This window comes from Erigeron canadensis, chromosome 6 (genome assembly GCF_010389155.1).
Source record: "Erigeron canadensis isolate Cc75 chromosome 6, C_canadensis_v1, whole genome shotgun sequence".
NCBI classification, from domain to species: domain Eukaryota; kingdom Viridiplantae; phylum Streptophyta; class Magnoliopsida; order Asterales; family Asteraceae; genus Erigeron; species Erigeron canadensis.
The window spans coordinates 93,308-106,465 of record NC_057766.1 but is presented as its reverse complement, the minus strand read 5'-3'; the positions used below and the strand labels follow the sequence as shown (position 1 = coordinate 106,465).

Sequence of the window (13,158 nt, the reverse complement as noted above, 5' to 3'; positions counted from 1 at the left end):
CTGAGGAATGTCTTCCCTAAACAAAGCGATACCAAATCAAGCAATACAATACTCTCCACACTACTAAAACTTTTGTTTTATGCATGATTCATGAATCAAGCTTTATAGACAAAAGCCAACCCATACATAAAATCAAACCACTACAACAATAAAGAAGCATCAGATCGTGATGCAATTTCCACACTACTAAAACTTTTGTTTTATGCATGATTCATGAATCAAGCTTTATAGACAAAAGCCGACCCATACATAAAATCAAAACCACTACAACAATAAAGAAGCATCACATCGTGATGCAATTTTATAATCATCTGAGACTGCTTGGAGGAAAGTGGCGTAGTGGGTTTTCCCTCAGTAGTTCAGTCTCCCTGTTTCAAAACAAGGAAGATTGAGTCAAACAAAACTTATCATCAAACCAAAACCAGAAAATGTGTTATTACTTACTTTTTAAGGTCTTTGCCATCATTGTCCCTGAGCTGCAAGGCAGAAGAGCGTTTACTCTCGTTGCTCACGTTATTAGGTCTGAAAAGGGTGATTGAAAAGCAATAAGATAATAGATAAACCAACTGAAAAGGTTGTGCTTGGCACATTTAAGCAAAAACAAGTAGTGTTTCATCTTCTATAATTTGGTAAAAATGATCATTTGTATTTCAACAAAAGTCCAGTGCAATCAATCACTCCTTACCAAATACCAATTAACCTCCCGAAGTCTCAGAGGTGTCAGCCCATCTTGTTAACAACAATTCGAAGGCTTAAGCTTTGTTTGTCCACTCTAGATATGGTACTCACTATTATGACATATTCGCCAATGTTTGTTACTAGGCAGAATGATCAGCATCATGGTATCACAGCTGACAAACTAATGACTTTTCAAAGCATCTTTTTCAACTTTCCTAATGCTTTGCTTTTTTTTTTCTTTCATAAATTTCAAAACCGCTCATACATTTCAAGATAAGATGATTCTTTTTTGGTAACATTAGGATAATATGCCTAACTTTGCTATAGTTTTCTATGATACTTACTCCAAGCATTCTTCATCCACAAAAACCTCAATGCAGGGAGCAGCTGCAGCAGCTCCACTCATTCTACCAACAGGTCTCTGGGGAATCTGGAAGCAAGGAAAACATTCAGTATGTGTCCAGTATAACATGATGAATGGCAATAAGGTTTAATATATTGAAATGTATATACCTTATTTGATGTCCACTTGGAAGGGATGGCATTATTTTCTTTGTTTCTCTCAGCTCGTGCTCCTAGAGTGTGCCAGGAGGGTTTCAAAGATGGTTCTGACTGGTGAACTAAACTCGTGCTCTGACTAATGTTGGTTACGTCTTTCAAAATCTTGATTGATCCTCCTTGTGTCCTAACAACATTTAATCAACTCAACTTAGGCGATGAACAACAAAGCACTTGTCTAATAAGGACGTAACTTTTCTTCACTCACCCTTCTTGTTTTGGTCTTTTCCTAGCAATATCAAAACTATCCTGAGTACGATTTCCTGGAAGGTAAAGGAAATATATGAGTATAGGACACACATTTTAACTTCAAATTTCCAGATAATATACTCACCACTGTCCCCACGCGCCAAGATGGTTCCAAAGCTTCGTGCTGGTAGATGAGTCTCCACCAGTTCCTCCTATGGATTTATGAGATTCAAAGTTCAATATAGCAATTCATACAGCAGTTTGAGGAACAAGAAGAAAAGGAAAAAAAACAGATTTCGATGAATTACTTCACTGGCTTTTGGTCTACTCATTGAGCGAGTGAAAAATTTCTTGTAAGCTGATTTTAGCTTCTCAATAGGTTGAGCGTTCCTATTACAGAGTAAAGCTTTTGGTAAGAAATTTGCCAAGTATTCTTTATAAAATCATACTGCAATGCTTATTTATGCTGCAACAGAATGAGTACTTTCCTTAGGAACAGAAACTATGCAAAACATATTAAACTTAGCCCTTCAGACAAGATACTGTGTGAACCATTTTTTCTGTTTCAACCTACACCGTATTTCCCTAAGTATAGATAATTGCTCGGCAATACGATAAATGTTTCTCAAGACTGAAAAGAAGAGACATATTCATGGGTATAGAGTACAGAATAACACTAATACTATTGTGTTGTGGTAAGTGGTAACCATGGAAGTCTGAGCTTTGGCTAACTAACTATATTCATGGGTCTGTGACTCTACTTGCAGAAATCCTAAAAGGAACTATCTTGGAATTTCAATACATGGTCATTGTTTGCTAATACTATAAAGAAACCAAGAGGCTGATTGACATAAAGTTGAAATAGATACAATAAGCAGGTATGATGATAACGGCAATCTGTGTGTGAATTAGACAGGGATACGGTAAATATACGCATATGCAATCAAAATCCCTCCATAGCAACAATGCCACTTATGCTATATTCTGCTTAAAATCATCTACTCTATATAGAAAACAATGTAGTGAAAAAAAGCACAAATCTCAATTAACTAAAAGAGAGAGAAAGAAGAGAATACTTAGAAATGCCAGACTCATAAATGTCACTCGCAGTTTTAATCTTATTGTTGGACTCCATGAGAGAAGCATAGGATATGTAAAAGAGTGAATGTTTCTCTCCGATTTTATTGGTTTCTAGAAAACTATAAACAACTTGAGCATCGTCACAGAATCCGGCCTGCAAATAAATACACATTGAAGTAGGTTGTTCACTGAAAAAATTAATTCATAAATGGGGAGATAAAGAAAGAAAGGAACTCACATACTCCACCCAGAGTTTAAGATAACGAAGATCATTCTTGTAACGGGGGTCATGCCAGAAGGTCCGCACACATTGTTCAAAGATGACGACTATGCCCGAAGAATCTCCACCACAAGGAAAGGCATCTTGAACCCACTTGATACACCTATTATTATTTGTTTAATATATATAAGTGGAGCGGTATGGTATGGTATTATTTGATTTGAATACGAAGAAAAAAAAATGGAAATTTCTTACTGGAGCCAAGGTTGTAGAGGATCTTCACCTTCATACTCATCAATCGCTTGAATCAGCTTCCTGATTAAAATCAAATTAAATAAGGAAAATAAATAATTAAGAAGAAAGAAAGAAAGGGCGAATACTACATACGTTCGGGTATGGAGAAGGGAATCGCGGATATGAGAATCGGAATGGGATTTGAGGGATTGGTTGAGGAGGTTGACGTTGCGCCCTCTCTTCACCGGCCTCACGTTTTCTTTGAACAGCTCCCATTCATTTCCGGCCGTCCCGCTTCTAATTTCAGGGATTCTTCTTGTTTTTGATAATAGCAAGAACTCCGTCTCTGGATCCATCTTCCTTCTTCTCCTTCTTCTTCTTTCTAATAAAACCCTAATATCTATGAGGGATTCAATTTGAATTGTAGATTGATTTTCAACGGTCTTATTATTACTTCTTTATTTATAACTATTGTATTATATTTTCCTTTTTTTCTTTTTCAATTTGAAATTGCAGCCAACGGTCGGTTAATAGCCACATGCCCCACATAATGATATTGACTTCCTTTGAGCATCACGAGTGTAGACCGGGCCCATTAATTCGATGGTTAATATAATAAGTAATTTAAACAAACGTTAGGGTTTTGCCCAATCACTCTCGCAGTCGAATTATCGATAGTTTTATTACGATGGAATTAACATGCTACTTGAATAAATGATTACATCGTGTTTGCTTTTTTTTTTTTTTTAAATTTGACGATCGGAATGCAACAGAATGAAAATATATAACAAATTAATAATAATAATAGTTTAACCTTATAAATGATAAATACATCTCTCTTTCAAATAATGAAGTGGATAAAATGAAAGAGTTATTGTTTTTTTACATGAAATTGTGATATTTATGTATCTATACTACTGTATAATATGAGCTTATGTTGAAAGTTTACCAAAATAGTATATGTGAATTGACCAAAATACTTTTAATAAATCAAATTATCATCAATCTCTAATATTAAATTACACTATTAGTCTATTATATTATAGAACGAGAGTAAGTACCCGTGCGTTGCGGCGGTGAGATGGTGGGGGTGATAGCTAGGTCAGAGAGTGTGATAGTCAAATGCCTACGGCCTCCGCCCTCGGATTTAAAAATTCGTCGAAAGTATATCGAATGACACCTCTAATGAAAGATAATGAAATTTTAAGAACACCTATACAATTTTTATAATTTATCGACGTATGATTTTTGAGATAAAAGATTTTGAATGAAATTGGAGAAATAAATGATTTATGGAGGAGAGAGAAAAAAGATGATTGGTTGAGATTTGAGGAGAGAGAAAGGGTATTATGGTTATTTTAGATAAATATAGAATAGATGAGAGGGGTATTTTGGGGGATGTACTTAAAATCAATATTGAAAATTTCAACTCGAGAAATCTGCTTTATAATATAGTATAGATATCTTTACTAACCCCCTTTAATCATATACCTTTACCTACAACAATTGTTGCCGCCACCACCGTCACCATCCGTCGCCGCCACCACCGTCACCGTCATCGCCGGCTCACCGCTGCATTACACGAGTAACATGCTCGTTGAACCCAAAGAAAATCTATCATGTATTTTAAATATAAATTATATTTATTTATATTTTCAAATTCTAAATCCAGTGTAACAAATACAACTTTACTTTCAAGGTTTTAAGTTTCGGCCTTAGTAAAATTGTGTTCTCAAAGGTTTAAATGCAAAAACACTCATCATAGAGGCTTTTTATCCGGGCTCAGTTAAAGCAACAATTAGACTTTCGATATTTGTCAGCTAAGTTCACACTTTTCATTAAAAGAAATAGTTTTTGTGAGATAAAAACTACCATCCAAAAAATTGCATGATAGCCATTTTATTTCTCAAGAAACCTGTCTTATGACTTGAATATTTTGTTTAAATCTCTAAATATATTCCACTAAAATTCATAAACGAATTATATATATCCTATGTATTTTACCCGCACAATGCGCGACAGTTAAAAAGGTTGTTTCATAAATATACATAAAAAACATTTCTACCAATTGATCATAAATCAACTGAGACGGTCATCATTTGACCACATAGGCCCACAGATGAAGGTTGCAAGTCACATGTTTAAATTTTGCTAAAAGCAAGTAGGAAACTATATTTTGTTATCCATGTGTAAGAATGGTAAGTTACCGGACATGAGAATGTGAGCTCTGGGTATCAATACAGTACTTGGAACAAAAGGTTTTCACCCATGTCTGAGACTACGTTTTGAAACGATTATTTGATTATACGTTTACATTAGTAAAACACGAGACAAAAGCCCGCGCAATGCGGTAGGAACGGTGGTAGTGGTGATGGTGGTAGAGGTGTGGTATTTGTGACGGGTGGTGGTGGTGGTATGATTATTGATATAAAAGTATTTTATATAAAATGGTAGTGTAGTTTTTTCAAGAGTTGAGGGATAAACTTAGTAAATTATCTAATTATGAATATTTTAGGTATATATAGTAGTTGAGAAATGATTAATTAGCCTAAAACAATTAGCCTAATTATTAGCCTAATAATTTGAACCTAACACTTGTCATTTCCTACAACTAATTAACAATTAATGCTAAAAAGTTTGATCTGACGTCCTATTTTACCCTCTAAAACAGATAATCCTTTTTTCTCAACTAAACTTGCATTTTATAAATATTTTGAATTGAATTATGAATATAAATTAAATATTTCTTGTTTACGGAATACGTATTATTATTCTCTCTTTATTTTATATTATTTTGAATACAAATTAATTTAATCAAGTAAATATCACAAGAATCTAACTGTACGTACATGTATGATGCCAATAAAATGATAACTTGATTTTATATCTATTTGAGTATCTGATAACTCTAGAATAGTGTATAACCCAGAACAAACTATAACACCATTATACCACCATCTAAATGAGTACAAACACCCATTTCATACATAAAACAAAAGAAAGCCGTAGTAATCTAAAATGAATATAACAACTATGAATCTCCACGATCAATATTTGAAATACCCAGATTCTAAACATGGATCTCTTGCAAAAAAAATTCATCTGTATAAAAGCCCATCAACAAAATAAGTTGTCGTGTAGACATGATGTATTAACAATAAATAACTAAAGTAGTAAGATAATCTATCTATAATATAATAATATATGAATTCAATAAGACAATAAAATAACAAATAACGGAATCAATCGACTTCATAATCCAACGTAAAACTATTATATATACATATATGTATATGTATGTAAATTCAATAAACACTTGACAAGAATCTATAATTTACAAACTTACTGTAATTTTGGGGGCAAAAAAACGAAGCGGTGGTTGGCTAATGAAGGTGAACGGCCAGAAAAAAATAAATTTATGGAAATTGAAAGTTATTAAAAGAAAGAAAGACCACCTTAATTTTTGGTTTAATTATTTTAATAAATTCATAAGGGTAAAATAAGAATTAAATTAAAAACCTATAAATGGTGACACGTGTTAGGCTCAAATTGTTAAGCAAACAATTAGGCTAATTAAGCATTTTTCATAGTAGTTATTACAAAAATACTTTTGAAAAAGTAAGGGTACCATGGGATTTTAAATATTTAAAAGTTTAAGGGAAAAAAAAAATATTTGCTTTACCAAGTGGTATAAATATAAATAATAGATAAATAATCTAAAAAGTAAAAAGTACTCCGTATTTAGATAAAAAAGTAATTATCTACCTATTTGGATAAGCAAATTTTAAAAACACAAAATGTGATTTAAAAGAACAGGATCATAAAGAAAGAGCAGCAAAGAAGGAGGACCACCAAATTGAGATGAGATGATTGCGGACATGTCCTCCACATCTAGTTCCAGCATCATCATCCACGTCGGACTCCGCCGCAGCGTTGTTCCTGGTGGGATGTCGGCCCTCAACTATCCTAAACACTTCACGCGCTGTCGAGCTTCATGGCAAGAGGTTTCTCCCTCCCTCCCTCCCTCGATCTTCATTTATTATTATTATTAATTTATTATTATCATTATTATTATTATTACGAGAGTAAGTACCCGCGCGTTGCGGCGGTGAGATGGTGGGGTGATAGCTTGGTCAGAGAGTGTGTTAGTCAAATGCGGCCTCCGCCCTCGGATTTAAAAATTCGTCGAAAGTATATCGAATGACATCTCTAATGAAAGAGCATGAAATTTTAAGAACACCCATACAATTTTTATAATTTATCGACGTATGATTTTTGAGATAAAAGATTTTGAATGAAATTGGAGAAATAAATGATTTATGGAGGAGAGAGAAAAAAGATGATTGGTTGAGATTTGAGGAGAGAGAAAGGGTATTATGGTTATTTTAGATAAATATAGAATAGATGAGAGGGGTATTTTGAGGATGTACTTAAAATCAATATTGAAAATTTCAATTTAATGTTGAAAATCTGGAAGGAATCTGCTTTATAATATAGTATAGATTAGGATTTTGATATATCCATAAATAAAGAGACAAGTAATTAGAGATTGTACATGCCTATATATTCCTGATGAGAATAATGATTTTTTGGGTCATTCATACTTTGTTACATATATAATTATTATAAAACTTATACGGAGTGTCAATAATAATAATAATAATTATAGAATGGATTAGGAAAAATACTTATCATTACTCTTGTATGTTGAAATAATATAGCTTGCTGGGGTGTTGGTTTTCTCGGCTATTCCTTTCACTGCCGTTAAAGCGATCGCCAACAGTCCCCTCGGGGAGACTCTCCAGAGACAAATGCAGGACAAAAAGAAACTTGCTCTTAAGAATGCCTCCCTCTACCAAGCACTCTCACAGAATGCTAAAAAACATAGGTAAAGTTATTCATGATTTCCTCTTTATATTCAAAACAATGTGTTGATGTCTCTAGCTCTTTGAGTACCCTGCCAATTACAAGTACATCTAGATACACTTTTTAACTTATATACTTACCACTCACCTCAAGAGCGGAAAAAACGACCAATCAAATATAAACTTAGTCTCTTTTTGGAGCTTCTATGTATACACCTGAAGCACGCATATAATTTTTTCCCATGCTCTGGAGTCTTGACTCACAACACACACACTCACGCATACCAATAAAAGCAAGCATCTTTGTAATTTCCCTTCCAAAATATATGTGCATCTAGGTTTCTGGAATCATTACTTGACCCTCTATGTTTGATAAATTATTTGGCAGAGTATTAAAATATTTCATTATATGGACTTCACAGCATTTGGTATGGAGAAGAGCGGCCTCGTTGGCTGGGCCCAGTCCCATATGAATATCCAACTTATCTCAATGGTGAATTACCTGGTGATTATGGATTTGATATTGCAGGCCTAAGTGAAGATCCTGTAGCTTTCAAGAGATACTACAAGTAAGTTTCACTTTTTATTTTTGTGTCAACCAAGTACTTGGTAGTGCCAAAGATTTCCTCCTGCTGTGTCATCCCATACCCACGTACACTGTGACAATCTTGTACCATGTTGGACAGCATATCTTGTCATGATGTGAAACATGTAGTGTTTATCCGTGTTTTTGCAGTTTTGAAATATTGCATGCACGCTGGGCTATGCTTGCAGCACTTGGTGCTCTAATTCCAGAGTTATTAGATCTTGTAGGTGCTTTCCATTTTGTGGAACCTGTATGGTGGCGTGTGGGCTACTCAAAGCTTCAGGTATGGATCTGCACTTTGATTTCAAGAAGCAAACACTTGTGCGAATCTAATACATTGTTATCTTGTCAATTTAATCTACTGTCGAGTTTCAGAAATGTCATGTACATTGTTAATTTAATTTTTATCTTACAGCCCAATTTTATATATGTTGGCAGGGTGAGACACTGGATTACCTTGGTATCCCAGGCCTCCATTTTGCTGGAAGCCAAGGAGTGATTGTCATAGCAATCTGCCAAGCTCTTCTCATGGTAACTTTTAATATCTTCCATCTTCAAATAAACCACCTTTAATATTCCTATCAATCAAATTTACATTCTCGTTTTAAAATCGACAAAATAGTTTTTGTTATATATTAGATTCAAAAGTTTGTGTATTTCATGCGTGCAGTTTGGGCCAGAATATGCAAGATACTGTGGCATAGAGGCTCTTGAGCCTTTAGGAATATACTTGCCTGGTGACATTAACTACCCAGGTGGTGCACTATTTGATCCGTTGAACCTTTCTGGAGATCCCGTTGCTTTTCAGGAGCTGAAGGTGAAAGAGATTAAAAATGGACGCCTTGCCATGATTGCCTGGCTAGGATTTTATGGACAAGCGGCTTTGACTGGTAAAGGACCTCTGCAGAACCTTATTGACCACATTTCAGATCCTCTGCATAATAACATAATATCTATGCTTGGGTCTCTCGTCAAGTGACCGTATCATTCAGTGAGAACTTCAATATGTAGTCACCCTGTTGTAATCTGCTTTACAGTACATAAGGTACATATTTTTTATGATTAATGTTTTTGATGCTGTGTCCATGCTTGTGCTATCCTGCAGTTAGAATGAATAAAAAGAACCCTCTTCGCCATTTATACACCTATATAGTTTAGGTAAATAACAAAATATGTAGCTGATAGTCGCATCAGTTAACCCAAAACGATGAGAATATTAAGCCAAAATTCTTAGGTCCCCAGCTGTTTCCTGAATATCCTAAACAAAGCCACAATGGTCAACCTCTCATCTTTGACTCCACTTTCTTGCTTGTTATCTGGAAGCTGGTTCTTCTAGATTCAGTACATTCCTGTAACTGCCGTCCGAACAGATGGTAGAATAGGGCTGACGGATTCCTTACAGTTGAATCATCATGGTTCGGTTCCTGCTTAACCTCTCCATTCCATATGCAACGAGCAACCAGGAACCAACAACTGCAGTCCCACAGGTACAATGTTTTCCATTTATATATCCTTTTCTGTGTTTCCATTTGGTGCATGCTCGTTTCAAGCTTTTAGTAATGTCAAGTTTTGTGAGTGTAATTTAAGTGGCTTCGAGTTTAGTATTTGACTAGTTGTAGAATCTTGCAGAGAGTTTATAAGAGACATATACTACGTATCTTTTATTCATTTAACTTCCAGTCTTCCACATCAATAACAAACACAACAAGACCCAAATCCCTGCATAGATTCAGTTATTTCAGACCCTTCACTGAAGTAATCGTTACATTTCATCTAATAAAGATGTGTACGTCTCGCATTAGTTTTATTAGTTCAGGAACCTGGTTATGAGATTCATGATCCATTACTTAATTAAAACTTGAGTCAACGTATGCGATGGATTACGTTGCATAATCTTTAACAATTAAAGTATGTAACTAAATAATCAGTCAGTTACTCATAGTATTATATCAAATACAATAACTATTCTTTTACTTTTTACATCTTTATATATACAATGTTATAATTCATATGGTACAACTTTTTTCTTCCCAGATATATCAAAGCCCATATATGAATAGTTAAGGAACTTCATTATTATCATTATATGAATAATTATAATAATAGGATCAAATAGTAGCTATGTATTTAGTAGCTTCGAATCCCTTAGTTATATACTTATATAGTTATATTCTTCCGGTTGTATTATGTCCCCCACTCCTAGTCACATTCTGAACCAGAGCCTCTCCCACACCTTCTCCGATCCCATCAATCAGTCCGTTGAAGAACTCAGCAACGGCTTGTGAAGCAAAACGTACAGCAGGTCCTAGCATGCTAGCTTTCTCAGAGTTCTTGATGCCATTCACTTTTAACCCGTTGATCAAATCCTTAGCACAAACTGCATGCAGATGATAGTTGCAAACCCTGCAACCGTAAAGACGGCCAGATCTCTTTCTGTTGCACTCCCTGCAGATCAAGTTATATTGATCATCCGAGGCTAAAGGTGGCAAAAGGTTCAAAGGGTGGCTGTGAAGAGATGGGTAATTGATTTGGTCAGAAAGCATAGCACAACATGGATGCATTTGGAAATGGCAGAAGTTGCATCTGAATGTAAAGCCTCTGGTGGATTTTCCACATACGTTACATGTGGGCCATCGAATCCCTCCTTCATCAAACATTGTAACACATATTAACATCATTTTCAGTTCCATAGTTAAGTGTGTAATAGACTTGAAGTTTACTGTGTAAAAATCTTAATAGAAGAAACTGCTCAGTGCCGCCTTCCACGGGTTTTGAGCCCCAATACCTCGACGGTGTATAGGGGAGGTTATGATGTAGGCAGACCTTACCTCTACCTAAGTAGAGAGGCTGCTTTCAGTTTCTACCTAAAAATCTTAATGATACCCTTTAATAAATAAAAGTTTACAACTGGGGCTTTTGGGATCATGTTGGTGGTCAATGGTTCAAGTCCCATTTTAGTTGTGTAAAGCCCGCGGTAGCAGCGGAACCGGGGAAAGTATATAGAAAAGACGGTTCTTTTAAGGGGTGCATAGAGAGTGCAAGTTTTTCGTACAAAAATAAGAACGAAAACATATGCTTATATAATAATAATAATAATAATAATAATAATAATAATAATAATAATAATAAACAAAGATTGTAAAACTATAAAATTCTCAATTGCAAGTGTGGAGATTAGAATATCAGTTTATGCTTAAAAGTAAAAAACATTGTGCAGCTTTTAAGTAATTTATTCAAATTTTCAAGAAAATATTCTGTAGTTTTAACCAAATCTTTTGCTTTTTTGGATTCATCTGTCAAACCATATCTTTTTGGCAATTGAAAATGTTTACTTGAAATTATTATATGTGTTTTTAGTGTGTGAAAAAAGAAATAATGTTTAGAATCCTTTTGTTTCATCAAATGTTAACTGTCTACCTGTTTTGGGCTTGGAATGGAATGCAAGCTGGTGTTGGACATGAAGGGGATGAGCTTTAAGAGCAGGAGGAGATAAAGCACAGAAATCATGAAGTTGGAAGTCACATTGCTGACACGAAAACCTCTTGCCCGCACCACGTTCTTTGCACCCGGAACAGGTGAAAGGATCCTGCAGGTTAATGAGTGTGATGGGGTGGTGGGAGTGAGTTGAATGGTACATTTGATCTCCAAAAAGAGACTGATCGGGAGATGTGGGAAACTCGATAGAAAGGGATCTTTTTGGAGGGGGTGGATCACCCATAACCGTTGCTTGAGCTGAGTAATTTGTAGGTTGAAATGTTTGAGATCTCCTAAAGGAGCTGCTTCTGTTGTGCATCTTTCCAAAAGATGTGGTATTTGAATCGGGTGATTAGGGAAATGAAGAGAAGAATAATATTTATGGTGGTTAAAAAGTTGATTAATGTACTGTTGTAGAAATCATGCAAAGCTAAGATGCTTTAATTATTGTAGATCGGTGGGGATCGATTGTATATTGCTCTGCGTTGCTCTGGATTTGTTCACTCTTGCAAGCAAGCAAACGTATCTAAAAAGGATCGTATAGATTCGAAAACTTAATTAAGTAAAGAGACAATTAGATCAATCATTGGTGATAATTTGATTTCAATTACATAATTGTTAGTATGAAGATCTTAATACAGTAAGATCTTTTTCTAAATGATCCAAACGTAATGTAAGTTCGTTTGGTTCAAGTTTATCAAATGGGTTTGATTGTGAATTAAGAGTGAGAGTAATTAAACATTAAGAGAACGTGAAAGTTACCAAATACTAGTTTAGCTGTTTAGGGCCTTACTGCCTTAGTGGCAGACAGAAATTATGGATAGGTAATTGATTATGTTGAATCGAAGAATGCCCAGAAACAATTCTTCTAAAATTCGTTGATTTTAAAAGAATACCGAAAATTAGGGATTTTCACACAAACACATACATGTTCAGGGAAAAATGAATTTTTGATTTATGATGAACTGATCATTTTCCCATGTTCTTATACATATAAATAGAGCTGCAAATTTCGAATGAGCCTCAAAACATAAGTGGGCCAAAAGTTATAACAAAAAGAAAATCTGAAAAAACCGAAAAAAACATATAAAATGGTCCAAAACTCATAGAAAAAGTCCGTTTCGGGGATCGAAGGTCGACCAAACCGCCTTTGGTTGTTTGCAGCTTGATGCGTCTCGTTTCTGCGGTCGTTTTGACTGGTCATACGCTCAAAAACGAAGCCCTGTAGCTCAAGTATGCCCATTTTAATGAGAACCTAGACTTTCTAAATACAA

General features: G+C 34.9%; 3 protein-coding genes across 3 annotated transcripts; 1 reads left to right on the top strand and 2 right to left on the bottom strand.

The window, feature by feature from the left end:
• Positions 1-3,395, bottom strand: LOC122605330 (mitotic spindle checkpoint protein BUBR1). Its single transcript, XM_043778256.1, has 11 exons — positions 3,113-3,395; positions 2,981-3,040; positions 2,744-2,888; positions 2,502-2,659; positions 1,734-1,815; positions 1,571-1,637; positions 1,445-1,499; positions 1,192-1,363; positions 1,023-1,108; positions 445-522; positions 1-368 (listed from the first exon to the last, which is right to left on the bottom strand). The coding sequence occupies exons 1-11, from the start codon at positions 3,313-3,315 to the stop codon at positions 308-310; spliced, it is 1,167 nt and encodes a 388-aa protein (XP_043634191.1). The 5' UTR covers positions 3,316-3,395; the 3' UTR covers positions 1-307.
• A 3,360-nt stretch (positions 3,396-6,755) lies between these two features.
• On the top strand, positions 6,756-9,494 carry LOC122605690 (chlorophyll a-b binding protein 7, chloroplastic). The gene is made up of 6 exons (XM_043778644.1): positions 6,756-6,963; positions 7,681-7,847; positions 8,247-8,393; positions 8,561-8,693; positions 8,849-8,941; positions 9,081-9,494. Exons 1-6 carry the CDS (start codon positions 6,826-6,828, stop codon positions 9,387-9,389), a joined length of 987 nt encoding a protein of 328 aa, XP_043634579.1. The 5' UTR covers positions 6,756-6,825; the 3' UTR covers positions 9,390-9,494.
• An 860-nt stretch (positions 9,495-10,354) lies between these two features.
• LOC122605691 lies at positions 10,355-11,213 on the bottom strand. The gene has a single exon (XM_043778645.1). The coding sequence runs from the start codon at positions 11,098-11,100 to the stop codon at positions 10,576-10,578; it is 525 nt and encodes a 174-aa protein (XP_043634580.1). The 5' UTR covers positions 11,101-11,213; the 3' UTR covers positions 10,355-10,575.
• Positions 11,214-13,158: the final 1,945 nt, after the last annotated feature.

Coding starts and splice junctions, on each gene's coding strand:
- LOC122605330 (XM_043778256.1), bottom strand. CDS start 3,315: ATGGATCCAGAGACGGAGTTCTTGCTATTATCAAAAACAAGAAGAATC. Junction 3,041..3,112: donor TCCCTTCTCCATACCCGAAC/GTATGTAGTATT, acceptor GATTTTAATCAG/GAAGCTGATTCAAGCGATTG. Junction 1,816..2,501: donor TATGAGTCTGGCATTTCTAA/GTATTCTCTTCT, acceptor ACTCTGTAATAG/GAACGCTCAACCTATTGAGA.
- LOC122605690 (XM_043778644.1), top strand. CDS start 6,826: ATGATTGCGGACATGTCCTCCACATCTAGTTCCAGCATCATCATCCAC. Junction 6,964..7,680: donor GTCGAGCTTCATGGCAAGAG/GTTTCTCCCTCC, acceptor GAAATAATATAG/CTTGCTGGGGTGTTGGTTTT. Junction 7,848..8,246: donor CAGAATGCTAAAAAACATAG/GTAAAGTTATTC, acceptor TGGACTTCACAG/CATTTGGTATGGAGAAGAGC.
- LOC122605691 (XM_043778645.1), bottom strand. CDS start 11,100: ATGGAACTGAAAATGATGTTAATATGTGTTACAATGTTTGATGAAGGA.